The sequence below is a fragment of the Motacilla alba genome, chromosome 18 (genome assembly GCF_015832195.1).
Source record: "Motacilla alba alba isolate MOTALB_02 chromosome 18, Motacilla_alba_V1.0_pri, whole genome shotgun sequence".
Classification (NCBI taxonomy): Eukaryota; Metazoa; Chordata; class Aves; order Passeriformes; family Motacillidae; genus Motacilla; species Motacilla alba.
Window position 1 is genome coordinate 4,744,114 of NC_052033.1, and position 15,952 is coordinate 4,760,065.

The 15,952-nt window shown below is 48.5% G+C and overlaps 1 protein-coding gene across 1 annotated transcript in view; it reads left to right on the top strand.

The window, feature by feature from the left end:
- LOC119709547 (dynein heavy chain 9, axonemal-like) overlaps positions 1-15,952 on the top strand; it is a 96,128-nt gene that overhangs the window by 7,836 nt on the left and 72,340 nt on the right. The window contains exons 5-11 of the mRNA XM_038157457.1: positions 960-1,121; positions 1,370-1,566; positions 4,127-4,289; positions 5,178-5,301; positions 7,310-7,452; positions 9,023-9,184; positions 10,496-10,729. Of these exons, the coding sequence (XP_038013385.1) occupies positions 960-1,121; positions 1,370-1,566; positions 4,127-4,289; positions 5,178-5,301; positions 7,310-7,452; positions 9,023-9,184; positions 10,496-10,729 (1,185 nt within the window). The remainder of the gene's footprint in view (positions 1-959; positions 1,122-1,369; positions 1,567-4,126; positions 4,290-5,177; positions 5,302-7,309; positions 7,453-9,022; positions 9,185-10,495; positions 10,730-15,952) is intronic.

The window sequence follows — 15,952 nt, forward strand, 5'->3', positions numbered from 1 at the left end:
CCTGCAGGCAGAATGCACCTAATTAGAATTAATTGATTAAAAGAAAAAATAGCCACCAGTAACATTTCCAAACCTTTTTTCCTTCTTGACAAAGCACCCGTGGCATGGGGCTGGGATGGGAGAGCCACGTGTCTGGGCTGGTGCCTGGCTCTGCAGGGCCCCAGATGCTGAGAGCAGGACCCCAGCCCGGCCAGGGGAGCCTGGGTGGGGAATTCACAGGGGTCTAATGACTGTAAACCTTCAAAAGAACGTGGGGAACATTCCCAGGGCTGTGGGCAGCAGGTTGAGGGAGGTGATTTGAGCCCTCTGTGCTGCTTTGTCAGGCTTCACTTGGCTGAGGGGTCCCAGCACCAGGGAACCTCCCAGGAAGGACCTGGAGGTGCTGGGGGGAGCCCAGAGGGACACCAGGATGAGCAGAGGGATGGGGCAGCTCTGCTGGGAGGAAAGGGTGAGAGAATTGGGGTTGTGCAGCCTGAGGAGTGCTCTGAGTGAACTGACTGTGGCCTGAAGGGCTCTGAGAGAGCTGGAGATGGACTTTGGACAAGGGATTGAGGGGCAGGACAAGGGGGAATGGCTTCCTGCTGACAAAGAGTAGGTTTAAATGGGATCTTGGGAAGAATTCCTTGGCTGGGAAGGGTGGTGAAGCCCTGGCACAGGGTGCCCAGAGCAGCTGGGGCTGCCCCTGGATCCCTGGCAGTGCCCAAGGCCAGGCTGGATGGGGTTTGGAGCAGCCTGGGACAGTGGAAGGTGTCCCTGCCATGGCAGGGGCGGGATGGGATGATCCTTAAGGTCTCTTCCAACTCAAACCCCTCTGGGCTGAGAAGCAGCTTTGGGAGTTGTGGATTCACAAAGGGCATGTTCCCTGGGTGTTTGGTGTGGCGTTGCTCAGGTGCAGGGTGCTGTGAGCTGGCTGCTGGGGTGGCAAGCCTGGGTTTCCTGGCTGTCTTTGCTCTCCACAGGGCCTGCTGTTCTCTACCCCTGAATGTCTGAAGCAGCCCCAGGACCTGGTGAAGCTCTACCTGCACGAGTCGAGCCGGGTGTACCGGGACAGGATGGTTGAGGAAGCGGATTGGGACACTTTTGATAAAATCCAGCGGGAGATGGTGAAGAAGTGCTACGATGTAAGTGTGGAGGTCTGATGAGGTCTAATGCTGATGAGAAAGGAACAGAATGGATTTATTGGAAGGGAAGTCAGTTCTGGGGATTCTCCTTTCCCACTCTTTCACTCCTGAGCCTGTTTCCCCTTTTCCAACAGCAGGTGCACCCGCGTGGACGTGAAAAGGCTGGAACACTGTAGTTCCCCTGGAAGGCGCCTCAGAGCTCCAGTGGGTTTTCCTGCATTTGTTCTCTATTTTCTTCTCTTTTACAGGACATTGAGGACACTTTAGAGCAGGCCAAACACATGAACATTTATTGCCATTTTGCCAAAGGCCTCGGGGAACCTGGCTACAGGCCAGTTCCGAGCTGGGAGGAGCTGAACCAGATCCTGGTGGAAGCCTTGGACAGCTACAACGAAGTCAACGCTGCCATGGACCTGGTGCTGTTTGAGGATGCCATGAGCCACGTGTAAGGGCTTTTCTGCCTTTATTCCCCCATCGCTTGTCTGTGCTGATGGTTTTGTGGGGTTTCCTGGACGATGTAGGAGTATGGCTCCATGGGCTGAGGCAAATAATGTGTAGTTCTACAGGGCCACTGCCAGGTCCTGCACTCCGCATGAGCATTTCTCAGATGTGACAATATTCAGGTGCTTTTGTGTCTTCCCTTGCCAGCCAGGACAGAACTGGTTGTACTGGGCTTTCCCAGATGCTGCGTGCTGGTTTAGAGCCACATTTACACAGCCCTTAGAGGGATTTTCCTCGGTATAAAGTAAGATTATGTGCATTCAGCCTACTGCTTTTAAAGGATGGAGGCCTCTAAACTGCTTTGATCCTCTGGAAAACCTGCTTGCATGGAGATGCCTGGAGGTGCAGGTGGATTCCAGCTGGAAATTGGGCATGTGGGGCTATATGAAAATAAGCCTCTTGCTGATTAGTATGAAGCGACCTGGCAGCCTGTTATATATATATCTTTATATAGACAGAAGTAGCATTTACATATATATATGTGTGTGTTTATCTATCTATCTATCTATATATCTATATATCCAATATACTTATCTATACAAATATATATAAATATATAAAATCACAAATATAAATATATAAATAGATAACTATATAAAATTATTTATAAATATATTAAAATATGAATATATAAAAATATATGTATAAATATATATACACAATATACATATATACAATATACAAATATACATGTGTATACAAATATATATAAATATATTAAATTGTAAATATGTAAATATATAAATTGAGAACTATAGAAAATTATATTTAAATATATTAAAATATAAATAGATATAAATATGTATACAACATATATACAATATACTTATATACACATGTAAATACAAATATATAAATATGGAAATATATAAATAGATAACTATATAAAATTATATGTAAATATATAAAATATTAAAATATAAAATATAGATAAATAAATAAATATATATACACATACACATACACACAGATATATATATATATACACACACACACACACACATACATACAAATTTGCCTGTCCCAAGGGCTCCCAATCTGTGTTTTTGACCACTGGGCTGGGGCAGATTTTCCCTGACAGTCTGGGCATTCCCTCCTCCATCCGTGGGGGCCATGGAATCTGCTGTCCATGAGTGTTTCCGCTTGCCTTGCCCGCAGAATGGTGGCAGGAATATTGACCCTGTGCTGCTCTTGCACTTTACATAAATCAGGATTTGCAATTGGAATTTGCAAAACACGGCGCTGCCCCTCCAGTTCATACTGAGAATAATGAGGAAAGCAAGATTTGAGCATCCAGCAGCACTTCACAATTTCTCTGGAGCTGAGTGAATCTCATTCACTGCTTTTGGAAATTGCATTTGGCTGGAATACACAACTTCTTCCATCTCAAGCAGCTTCTGAATGTCAGCTTGAATTTGCTGAAGATTTTCAGTCGGGAGAAAAAAAAAAGAAGGAAAAAAGACATTTGATGACTTAATATGTGTAGGGCCATGGGGGATAGCTGTCAGTCACCTCATCCAGGGCTGTGTCACAGCACAGAGCCCTGGGGAGCACATCAAGGCAGGGACACGGGTAGAGCTGGCCTGGGTAATTCAGAGCAGGAATGCTAAAGCTCTCCTCACAGTCTGGATTGCTTTTATGGAAATAATTTCACAGAAATTATTAAGTTATAAAGAAAATCGGTCAGTCCGTGCACAGATTATGGAATACTGGAGTAGTAATAAAGCAGGGCAGGGTTTCTCACAGTCTTAAATGAAAAATAATTAGATTAATCTAGGAAAATAGTGAAGGGAGCTGAATAAAGGAATGGGCTTATGTTTCAGACCCAGGACAGGGAGGGTTCCACAGGTGGGATCCTCTGGACCCCCCTCATCTAGTGGGAACACATGGGGATGTCAGCATTTGCTTAAAAAGAAGAAAAGGGAGGCAGACAGCTCACCACAGGACTCTCAGGTGAGCCCACCTGGGAAACAACAGCAAGTTCATTGTAAGAGTGAGAAAATCTCACTCTTATGTAGTGGTGGTGGATGAAAGGAACAGAGGTTGTTTTCCAGGCAGGTTTGTGCCATTCCAGCCGGGTGTGAATGTTCTGTAATGCTCAGCAGGGCTCCTCACCTGTGCACAAATCCCAAAGCCTTGAGAAGAGGGGCTTTCCTGGGGAGGGGGGTCAGAGCCTTGAATTTTGCTCTCAGTTTTTGAATGCCAATGTAACATCCTTTTCCCCTTGCACTCCCTGCAAAGACACCCAGGCCTTCTTCTGTCCAGCAGGACTTGGCAGGTGGGAAAAAAATGGGCACATTTTGAATTGCCACCAAACTTTGGGGGTTTTTTTGGACAGGTCTCAGCGGAGATGAGCATTGATTGCTGCCACATCTCCGAGACTGCCATTCTTCTCCTCGCTCAGAACACAATTTCCTAGTGAATAAAATATGTATTGAAAAGCGGTGGGCAGAGAAGTGGGAGAGCAGTGTTATTAATGAGAGGTTTTGCATGCCTCGGTGCAGCTGCCGCATCAGCCGCGTCCTGGAGGCGCCGCGGGGCAACGCGCTCCTGGTCGGCGTGGGAGGCACGGGCAAGCAGAGCCTGACCCGCCTGGCTGCCTTCCTCAGCTCCCTGGAGGTCTTCCAGATCACCCTGAGGAAAGGCTACGGCGTCCCTGACCTCAAGGTGGGGGACTGGAAATGGAAGGGAAGGGAAAAAAGAGCAGAGCTTGCCCTGAAGGGTTGTTGTGTGTTGGGAAGGAGGATGGGGGAGGATGATCGTGTGCCCAGGTGTGCCCAGGTGGGCAAGAGGTCAAGGCCACCTGGGCTGACCCAGCTCTGGGGTGGCAGCAGGGCCAGGGCAGTGCTCATCCCCTGTGCTGGCACTGCTGGGGCACCTCCAGTGCTGGGGACAGCTCTGGGACACTCAGGACAGGAAGGACACTGAGGGGCTGGAGCGTGTCCAGGGAAGGGAATGGAGCCCCAGGAGCAGCTGAGGGAGCTGGGAAGGGGCTCAGCCTGGAGAAAAGGAGGCTCAGGGGGAACTTCTGGCTCTGCACAGCTCCTGATAGGAGGGGACAGCCAGGGGGTCGGGCTGTGCTCCAGGGAACAGGGACAGGACGAGAGGGAAGGCTGGGCCAGGGCAGCTCAGGGTGGATATTAGGGAATATTTCCTCACTGAAAATGCTGTCCAGCTGCCCAGGGAAGTGGTGAAATGCACACCCCTGGAGGGATTTAAAAGCCATGTGGATGTGGCACTTGGGGACATGGCTTAGTGGTGGCCTTGTCCACTCTGGGGGAACAGTTGGACATGATGTCCTTAGAGGGCTCTTCTTATCTAAATGAGATACTGAAACACCCCAGAGACAACATGCAGCTGTGGAGAGGAGCAAACGCCCTGCTGGAGTGTGTCTGCCCAGGGCTGCAGCCACACCTGGGCTCTCCGGAGTGCAGCTGGACTGCAGCTCCTCAGCTGTGCTGATGTTCTCAGCGACTGGGCAGGTTCTGAAGGATCCCATTTCTATCCCTGGCCCATGCTTTGCAGCATTAAGCCCTCCTGGTGTCCCCCTTGCAGGCAGACCTGGCAAACCTGTACCTGAAGGCCGGGCTGAAGAGCGTGGGCTCCGTGTTCCTGCTGAGCGACGCGCAGGTGGCGGACGAGCAGTTCCTGGTGCTGGTCAACGACTTCCTGGCATCAGGTACAGCCCTGGGGCTCTGCTTCCCCCTCTCCCAGGGAGGTTTGCTCCTGGCAGCACCTGGAATTCTGGAAGAAACAAAGAGGCAATGATGGAACGTGCTGGAAGTTCCATTTTCTGGTGAATAAAATGTGAGGTTGAGCTCTGGAGTAAAAGCCATGCTGAGGCCTCCCTGGGGAGGGACACGCCATCAGCTGGGACATTTCTTGTCTTTCCTTCATGGCCTGTACCCATTTTTCCATATGGCACGGGATTCTGCAGATAGTTGTTGAGGGATGTGTCTGTTAGGGCGTTGCAGCTGGGGACAGAGCCAAGGGAATCTATCACCAGGTTCAGAAGGAGTTTCACCTGTAGATCTCCTGCATCCACCTCAGAAATTAAGGTTGCTTCTGGATGCAAGACTTGGATGGAGTATCTGTGAGCTGGAGGATGAAGGGGTGACCTTGTCAGTGTGTGTTACCTGGCTGCTTATCCCGTTCCAGTCCTTTCCCTGCTGTTTTTTCCAGATGCATTCAGGTTTTGGAGGTGCTGCTCACCCAAACCATTGCAGGGCAGTTGGTGTCCATGCCAGTGCCCCATTTCCCTGCAGAGCACGGCACAGGTGTGTGTGGCTGAGCATCCCTGTGCCAGCTGTGCTGCATTTCCCGAGGGTGCAGGCTGTGTCACCAGGCCCGTGGGAGGACACCTGGAGTGGGCATGTCCCCATTTTCTTTGGCAGATCCCTGCCACTTTTTGCCTTGTTTGTGAGTTGGATGGGGAAGGAACCAGCTCGGTCAGGTCCCTCCAGGGATGGGGAGAGGTGAGGAATCAGCAGCACAGCTCTTGGTGTGTAGCTCCAGAGCTGACGTGCGTGGCTGTAAATTGGTGGCCAGATGGCTTCAGCAGCAAACAAGCTGTGAAGCTCTTCCCTCTGAATCAGCTGTGTGGTTTTGGGATCAGGAGCAGGGACAGGGATTGTTGCAGATTGTTGGGAGGGGCTCCCACCAACTCCTACCTGTGGTGTAGATGCACACACATCTCATGACTGAACCTCAGGAGAGCTGAGATTGCTCAGCCTGCAGAAGAGAAGCTCTGGGGAGACCTTAGAGGCTCTTCCAGTGCCTAAAGGGGCTCCAAGAGATCTGGAGAGGGAATTGGGGCAAGGGATGGAGGGACAGGACAGGAGACAACCCTTCCATGTGAGGCACAGGGTGCAGCAGCTGTGGCTGCCCCTGGATCCCTGGAAGTGTCCAGGGCCAGGTTAGATGGGGCTGGGAGCAGCCTGGGATAATGGAAAGTGTCTTAATTACTTGTTTTACTTGTCATTATCTAGAACAAAATATACCTTTTAATCTCTTTGATGAATAAGCAGGTTCCTGATGAGTGTATTTCCCCAAGTGGTCAGTGCTTATATTGAAAGTATCTGGCTCAATAACGATGATTTTAATCAAATCAGAAGCCAGAAAGGAAGTGAATATGTGATATATTAAGGAAACACTGAGAAAAAAAAATTTGGTTGTTTGCATTTTTGGCAAACAGCTGCTTATCTATTAACTTATAAAGTTTTTACAAGATTTGTAACTTGTAAAATGTTTGGATAGTCTGGGAGTTATTTGGCCACTGCTGCAAAGGGCCCTGAACAGCTGCAAACGTTTCACGTGTAATTAATGCCTTTGCAAAACTACAATGATTTTATAATACGTATGGCATATTAGGGATTTGAATATTTCTTTTTTAACCTAATTAGACTGCAGAGCTAAAACAAAAATTCATTTTCTGTTCTTTGACTCCATTCTATCTTCCTTTCCCTTGTGTTTTACAAGGAAGTTTGCTCTCACAGGTGTTTATTTTTCAGCAGAATGACCTTCTGTGCCCCTTTGCTGCTCCTGGGGCCCAGGGGGACCTGGTGCAGGGGTTTTACCTGAGGAGGGGACTTCCCTGAGCCCCTGAAGAGGGGGACAGCAGCTTCCCTTTGCTCTGAGACTACAACAACACCCAGAGGTGTAAACCCAAACGTGCCCTCCTCTCCTAGGGGAAATCCCAGATCTCTTCCCTGATGATGAAGTGGAAAACATCATCAGCAGTGTGAGGAATGAAGTCAGGGCCCGGGGGCTGGTGGATTCCAGGGAGAATTGCTGGAGGTTTTTCATCGAGCGAGTCCGACGGCTGCTGAAGGTGAGATGGAGCACGAGGGGTTGGTGCTGAATGATTTTTTGCCTTTTTCCTGTTACGGATTCTCTGTGTTCTTCACACACATATTTGTAGCCTGTTATTGCATTAGTAGCTAGTTCCATACTTTTCCCGAGCCAGAAAGACAAAATTGCAGAACTCCAAGCCCCAGGGGGTACAAGGCCTCTATCCTATCTTGGTTTTTCTGTGAACCAAGGCCAAAATCCATCTCTTCAAGACATATTTTCATAAACAAAGTTTAATTTCCATCTGTGGCCCATTTGCATATTTGGGTTAATTGTCCAATTATAGCTTTAGGTTATGAAGTCCCATCCTTCTTGCTTTCTCTCTTCAGTCCACGCTGTTTGTGCTCTTGCACTGAGATTTGTGTCATTTGTCCTTGGTCCCCAGCTAGAACAGGAATTGTTTTGCCTCCTGTTGTGGGAATCCAGGACTCCTGAGCAACTGACCAATATGATCAAGCAGAAGCTGTTTATTTTTCACATTACACACGTATTTATAGATTCTACAAACTAAGCACACACTTGTTGATTGGTGCCTTTGTCCTGTTCACTTGTTTTCTGCCTGCATTTCTCACAGCATGTGATTGGTTACAGTCCAGGTGTTTCCCATTCCTCTTATCTAGTTCTTGTGGTCTTGGTATTCGGTTTCTCAGCCTCTTCTTTCTTGATTTAGCACCATTTATGTTCCAATAGCCTTGATGAATTCCTGAGGCTTGGATGACAAGCTTAGAAGCAGGCTGGCTGGTGCCCACCATGGCCTAACCTTGCAAATTCCTTGCAGCAGTCTGCCTGCTCTGTGCAGAGAGCTCACCAACACTTCACATGAAGCTCAGAACTGCGCCCTAAAGCAGCACAGAATCTAAAACTTAAGGCATCAAAGGGGTCATGGATCCCGAGGTGGGCTGTGATTTGTGGAAAACAAACCAACTAACTCTACAATTTGTAAAAGTTGTGAAGCTGTTATGTTTATTACAGCCCTGGATGCATGTGGGGATCATTCTTTTGCCTTTGAGAATTCTGAACTTTTTAAAATCAATTTTACTTGTATATATGCATAGAGTTTTCTAATAAGTTTATGCATTTTTATTTTACTAGTTTTGCTTACACTTGTAGCTAGTTTTTTATTAGAAAGTACAGACAGAACTCTTAAGTAATTTTGTCTGTTTGTGGTAGTTTATGTTTCAAAGTTTAAAAAGCCTCTCTTATCTCTTTTTATTATTTTCTCATTAGTTATTTTCTCATATGTTATTATTAGTTATTAGTTATTAGTTCTATTTATTATTTTCTCATTATTTTCACATCATTTTCTCTCAGTTAAAGCAGTTTTGTGAGTATAAGTTTTTTGTGAGAACAGGTAATTTTGAGCACAGGCTAAACAACATATCTCATTTATGCAAACACGTTACAGACTTAACAATTTAAAACGACACATTTTAACTAAACCTGAAATAAATTTCTGTCTTACTATAAAACTTTCCCTCTGTTTCAGCTGCAGGGCGGGCGCTGCTCTCCGTGCCCCTGCCCTGCTCCTCAGTGCCCTGTTCTGCCCCCAGGTCGCCCTGTGCCTGTCCCCCGTGGGCCCCAAGCTGCGCCTCCGCAGCCGCCGCTTCCCGGCGCTGGCCAGCGGCACCACCATGGACTGCTTCCAGCCCTGGCCCCGGGAGGCCCTGGAGTCCGTCAGCCTCCGCTTCCTGCGGGGCATGGACACCCTGCAGGTGAGGGTGAGAGCCTGAATGAGGGATGTGGGATCCAGGCAGCTCTTCAAAATGCGATTATTACATCCAAGAGTTACGGCAGTCCAGGGTCGTGGGCGACAGAGCCTGTGCCTACAGCTGGCAGCTCCTGCTGCAGGCAGGCCTGGAGACCCTGACTTGAGGTTACAATGCTTTATATACTTTTACTTTGGTTACAATGCATTATTTACTTTTCTTTTGGTTACAGTGCATTATATACTTTTCTTTTGGTCAAAAATGCATTATGTACTTTTCTTTTGGTCACAAATGCATTATATACTTTTCTTTTGGTTACAATGCATTATTTACTTTTCTTTTGGTCACAAAGGCATTATATACTTTCTTTGCTGAGCATCTTAATACAGTAGAACCAATCTATACCTTAACTTTTATCCATAGCCTATCATACCTGCTGTAATGACCATATTCATGTTACTGTTCTCCAATCACTAAAAGTCAGCACATTACAGTGTAGTCATGATATTTTATGAAAATCCTTTTGTCAGGATTTTCTCCTGAGAAGCTGAGAGGCCTCAGGAAAGAAATGTAAACAATTATTATCTGCTGCTGTGGAATGTAACAGGGGCTTCCTTGATTGGTCCATGGGAGGTGTTTCTAATTAATGACCAATCAAGGATGCAGCTGGCTCAGACTCTCTGGTCAGTCACAAGACTTTGTTATTAATTCCATTCTATTTCTGTCTCGCCTTCTGATACATCTTTCTCTCTGTTCTTTTAGTGTAGTTTTAGTGTGGCAGGGAAAGGACAGCTCTGCCAGCACAAGGGCAGCCCCAAACCTGCCCAGAAAATAACCTGCTGCTCTCTCCACTTGTGCCTGAGCCTCTGGAAATCTCAAGGGCAAAAATAGGTCAAGTTCTCAGTGATGACAATCTGCTGCTGGAATAGAGATTCGTCTCTGTTTATTTAGCTTTTCCAGGCAGGATTTAGGAAGAATAAAGCCTACAATGTTTCTTTTTAGGAGTGTGCACTTTTCCCATTTGTACAGGAGAAAAGCCCAAAATTATACTTAAAAGAGCTGTCATTTTGTAGAGAAATTGCTTGGAATAAGGTAATGTGTGAGATAAAAAGATATAAAAAAGAGGAATAAAGGACATGAGCAACAAAGTTATTTTAGAGATAACAGTGAAAAGGGATCAGCTGAGGTGTCACCCCTGGATTGTGCTGCAGCAGAACCCAAAGTTACCAAATTCCTTTATTATTCAGCACAGACCTGTGTTTATATATAGTTTTCTATTTAAAACAGTTTCTCCTCATCTTCCCATCTTCCCTGTAGGATTCAGTCAAGGATTCAATCAGCAAATTCATGGCCCATGTCCACATCAGTGTCAACGAGGTGTCCCGGCTGTACCTCAGCAACGAGCGCCGCTACAACTACACCACGCCCAAGTCCTTCCTGGAGCAAATCAAACTCTACCAGAACCTGCTGCTGAGGAAGGACAAGGATTTAAAGGCAAAAATGGAGCGCCTGGAGAACGGCCTGGAGAAGCTCAAGAGCACTTCTGCACAGGTAAGGACTCCTTAGGGTTGGTTTTCTTTGTTTTTCTCGTCTGGTTCGAGGGAGAGCTTTACAGGGAAGAAATTTGGGATGGATCCTGGCTCTAGTCTGGCTTGAGCTGGGTTTCTGGAGGAGCAGAAGTGATGCTCTGCACTGGGAAGGAGGATGGAGAGGTGTGTGCCCAGTCTCTGCTGTTTGGGAGGTAACTGAAAGATTTCGGTAAGCAAAATGAGATTGGGATCCAGCTGGCTCTGCCATCCTCTTTTAATGGGTAAATTTCAGCTGTGGTGACAAAACAGCTTAGAAAATACAGGACAGGAGTTGCATCCAGGAAATCTACAATAACCCCAGCAAGACTCTTCCAAACTAAACAGTGCATGCTGTTAAAATGAGGCTGGTGTTCGTTTTTCCTTCCATTATGCTATCCATCTTTGAGGAGAGCTAACACACGTCTGAAATGCACATCACTCATCCCAAAACCCCCCAGCTAAAGACTCCCACTGACACTCTCCTCTGGTAGTGGCTAGAAGTTGTTCTGGGTGTTTCCCAGCCCTCTCTGCAGTTTCCCTCCCTCTCCCACCTACATCTGTTGCTACACTCCCATTTTGCTCTCCATTTCATATTCTATTAACCCTTACAAATGTTTGCTCACGAAGCTTCTCCAGTGGCAAACGGGGCTCTCCTGGAGCTGCTCTGGAGGAATGCAGGGGGGTTGATGAGAGGGAAGGGCTGGCAGGTCCATCCCCTTCCACACATCTGCTCTGGGGAGGGCTGGGGGCATCACACAGCGTGCCTGGGGGTGATGGATGGGCTGGGCTGGTGCTCTGAGTGCTGACATCTCCATCTCCCTTCAAACAGCCTCTGCTCATGGAGCAGGACATGGCAGGGGTGGGCACTGCCACGTCCCCTGGGCAGGTTTTGGCCTCTCCTTTGGAGGGAGAGGGTAGCAGAGAGCACTGGTGGCACCCACCAGAGCCACGAGGCTGTGCCCTCAGTGCCCAGCACACGCCTCAGCTTGTCACCAAAACTACAGGAAAAACAAAAACCCTCCAACAACGCTTTTAGTGTTAGAATTGAGGCATTATTATGTCCTGGCCAGGATGTGCAACAGAAATAATTCCATCCACACACAGCCTGGGCGTGCAGAGAAAATCATTCCATGGCACATGAATTTTACCACTTTTTTCACAAACTTCATGGAGTCAAAACTCACAGAGATTCATTGGTTCAGTGTTCATTGATATCAAGTTAAGGATTTCTTAGTCTTTGGTTTCGTGTTGGTTCCAGATCTTTCTGATGCTAATTATGTTCTCGTTACCTCTGATGCTAATTGGGTTCTCATTCTTATTTCTCTTTCCCCAGACCAGGTGTCTCAGACCATGCCAGGGGTGGTGTTTGGAGCTGATGGTCATAGGTGGTCGTTGTCTTTTCTGTATCTTCTGAGCTATTCCCAGTCTGTTAAGATGTTAAATTCACCAGGCCTTACCTGGTGGAACAATGCCCTGGAAAGAAACATAAATTCCCTTTCTGGGGGGACAAAGGCGAACAAACCTGACTGAAATGATAAAATTATAAATTTTAAACTCAGTATATTTTCCAACAACCTCACCTCACCCATGCAGGCAATAGCTCTGATGAACCTGTGGGGTGCTGCTGTTTTTTCAGGCCTCCCCAGTGGTGGATAAGGTGGATTAGGTTTATTTTTTTTGGGGAGCAGCTAATATGAGATGAATATTTTGAGAACAAGTCCCCGGGTCTGTTGTGACACATGGGAACTCTTCTGTATGCTTCAGGCCTCTCTTCAGTGGGTGCTGTGTGGGAAGGTTCTCTGCTGAGCCACAAAGCAGTGCTGGGGGACTTGGAGGCAATGGGAGGGATGGGAAAATCAAACCCCAGGAAGGATGGAAGAGCACAGTGTTGGTGTCTGGTTGCAGTGAGGCTGGGCTGAGAGGTGCCTCCTTGAGCAGGTAGTTAAGATGCAGAGCAGTGAGGACAAACATGTCAAATTCAAGTCTAAAATTAGCACTGGGGGCCTAAAATTAAACACCTAAATTACCAGATGTGCGCAATAGTCAAAACTGCTGTTGATTTGAGAGCAGAGGGTGGATATTTATCAGTACTGGAAATCATACCATGTTCAGTCTTGAACATGGCTTTAAAAGGCTGAACTTTACATCCACCCATGGAAATACTTGGTCTTGGGGCTGAGGAAGTGAAGGGTCCTCTCTCTCTCGCTCAGGTGTGTCACCTGCAGGCTGTGTTGGGAGCGATCAAAGTAAAGGTGGAGGATTTTGATCCCTGGGTGTCACCTGGCTGTGCCATAGCTCTGGGTCTGGTGCTCATCCCTGGCATTCTCCAGGGCCCAGTTAAGGATGAGGTTTGTGTATTTCTGTAGGCTCAGGGTGGCCTCAGCACGAGGGGCTGTTGTACCAGGAACTGCAGGAATTTTTCACTTTGCTGCTCCCGTTTCAAAATAACCTCTCTGCCTCCTTTCACTGTGGTCCCCTCTACCTCCACCCCTGTCTTTTTTTTCTTTCCTGTGGAGATTTGGACACTTTGATGCTGTTGACCAACTTTGCTCCTCCAGGAATGTTTTACAAGCACCTCTCCCTGTGGACAGTGCGTCCTCAGCACTCGGGGAAGCTGAAGCCTCCTTCCCGTTGGGAGATAATGGATTGGGAAGATGTGTGGGATGAGTCATTTGTTTTTCAGAGTGCTGTGTGCCACTGAGAGGTCAGCACCCATTGCTGAGTAATTCTGAGCATGGCTGTGGTTAACATTGCATCACTGCATCCCAGATTCCAGCCTGCCTGCCGCTATCAATTAATCGCTGACCTTTTGATGTATTTTGTGTTCTTGAAACAAGGCAGGGACAATCAGATAAAATGAGTCTTATGGGAGCCTGCCCTCCAGGTTTTCTTCTCTTCAATAATTTTTCTCATGCTGTTCTGGTAGTAGGCAAGGGCTTCTCCCTTCCTTTCCCTGATGAAGTCACAGCACATTACCCTTGAATTTCTCATTTGCTTTGCTCTTTCCCTTTCCACCTCACATTACTAATTGCTTATCAGATTGTTCTGCACTCAGGAAGCTGCTCACACGTTTCTCATGGAATCACAGAACTCTTTGGGTTGGAAGGGATCTTAAAAATCATCCTTTTCCACCCCCTGCCATGGCAGGGACACCTCTCACTGCCCCAGGCTGCTCCCAGCCCTGTCCAGCCTGGCTTTGGGCACTGCCAGGGATCCAGGGGCAGCCCCAGCTGCTCTGGGCACCCTGCGCCAGGGCCTGCCACCCTGCCAGGGATGAATTTCATCCTGATAGCCAACCTAACCCTGCCCTCCATCGATCTGAAGCCATCCCCCTTGTTCTGTCACTGCAGGCCCTTGCAAACAGTCCTTCTCCAGCACTCTTGCTTTTTTAAAATCCTGACCAAGTCATTTCCCCTTCCATTGCTGGTGTGCTTTTCAGGGCATTGTGTGTTCCCCGGGGCTGAGCTTACACCTGCTCTTTGTGCTGCTGTTGATTTTAATCCCCTGCTTGTTTTGTCCTGGCCCTGTAAACCCCCTGTAAACCCCTGGCGCTGCCGTTTGTGTGTGTATCCAGCACACAAAGGCTGATTCCTGGGCAGAAGGTCACAGCCATATCAGCCATCAGCAGAGCCCACTTCAATTTGCTGGAGCTGGACAAGGAGCTGCTGCTGGGTTTGTCACACAGAGGGATTCTGTGAGCCCGGATTTACAGCTGTGCCTTTGTCCTGGTGAGAGCAGTCCCACAGAGCCAGGAGCAGGGGATGGTGATGGATGGAGGGCGTGTGGAGAGCCCTGAAAAACTGCTCTCCACGTGAAGCCAATGGCAAATGTCAACAGCTTCAGTTCATGGATTGCAGGCTGTGCTCTCCCTTCTGGTACCAAAATAGTATCGCCAAAACCGGTGGCTGCTTCCCTTCCTGTGAGTATTTTTGTGTGGGTAAAGATGTACCCCAGGAGCTCAAAGTGAACCTGTATGAGCCTGAGATCAGGCAGTGAAAGCCTCTGTGGTGTGCCCAGAGTCTGGGTGAATTCAGTGAAATGGGGATTTTAGCAGGAGGCTTCGTCTGCAAGTGAGAGCCTGTGTGAGCTTCCCCCCGTGCACATGCTGCTGAGGGCTCCTGTGTGTGAGCAGGGGTGAGGAGCTGCCACCATGGCCATGCTGGTGGCCTCCTGGCTGCCAGCTCAAGGGGATGTCCCTTAGGCTCATCTGACATCACATTTAAAGCCCCTTGAACCTCAGAGCTCTGGACCTGTCCGCAGATGCCAACTGCAGTTTTTGTGGGGTGAAAATGATGTTAGGAAGAAGTTCTTCCCTGGGAGGGTGGGGAAGCCTGGCACAGGGTGCCCACAGCAGCTGTGGCTGCCCCTTCCCCATCCAAGGCCAGGTTGGACAGGGTTTGGAGCAGCCTGGGCCAGTGGAAGGTGACCCTGCCCATGGCAGGGGGACTGGGTGGGGTTTAAGGTCCCCTCCAACTCAAACCATTCCATGTTTCTGTGGTTCCTGCAGGACTGATGGTCTCAGAGCAGGGGCTGCCCCTGCACTGTGCCTGGGGAGGGCAGGGTGTGCTGGGGTGAGCAGGAGGCTCAAGGAGTTCCTGGGACACAGGTCCTGCTCCAAACCACCTCGTGCCCAGGTTTGCTGCTGGTGAGGTTGAGCAGCTGAAGCGTGGCTGAACTGCAGCCTTGTCACCTCCCCAGCAAGGCACAGCACCTCTGCTCAGGGGGGATGTGACATCAGAGCTCGTGCCCGAAGCTGATGGGTTTGGGTTTACAGTGATTTCCTGCACATTCCTGCTGTGTCACAGGGCTCCTGGGCTGTGAGAAACTGGTGCCTGGAGAGGCTCCCTGGAACAGAGGCTGGACAGAGTTAAAGAATAAAGTGGGGATTTATTATAAAAAGCCTTCAAAGGATCCACCTTGGGCAGTGCAAGAGCCCAGCCAGGGCTGCACCCAGGGTGGACCCAGGATGGACTCAGGGTCAGAAGTTTTCAGCCTTTTATGAGTTTTGGTCCATGGCCACGCTGGGGTTCAGTGTCCCATTGCAGCTCCAGGGGATGCAGTGCCACCCTCCCAGCTTGCTCTCCTCCATGCCCTGTTGGTGGCACTTTTTGGGGCTGAAGCTGCAGCGGTGTCCTTGGTTGTGGGGCTGGAAAAGGATTGTTCTGTGGGGCTGAGCTGGGAGGAGAGCTGCTGACACTTTGTGTGG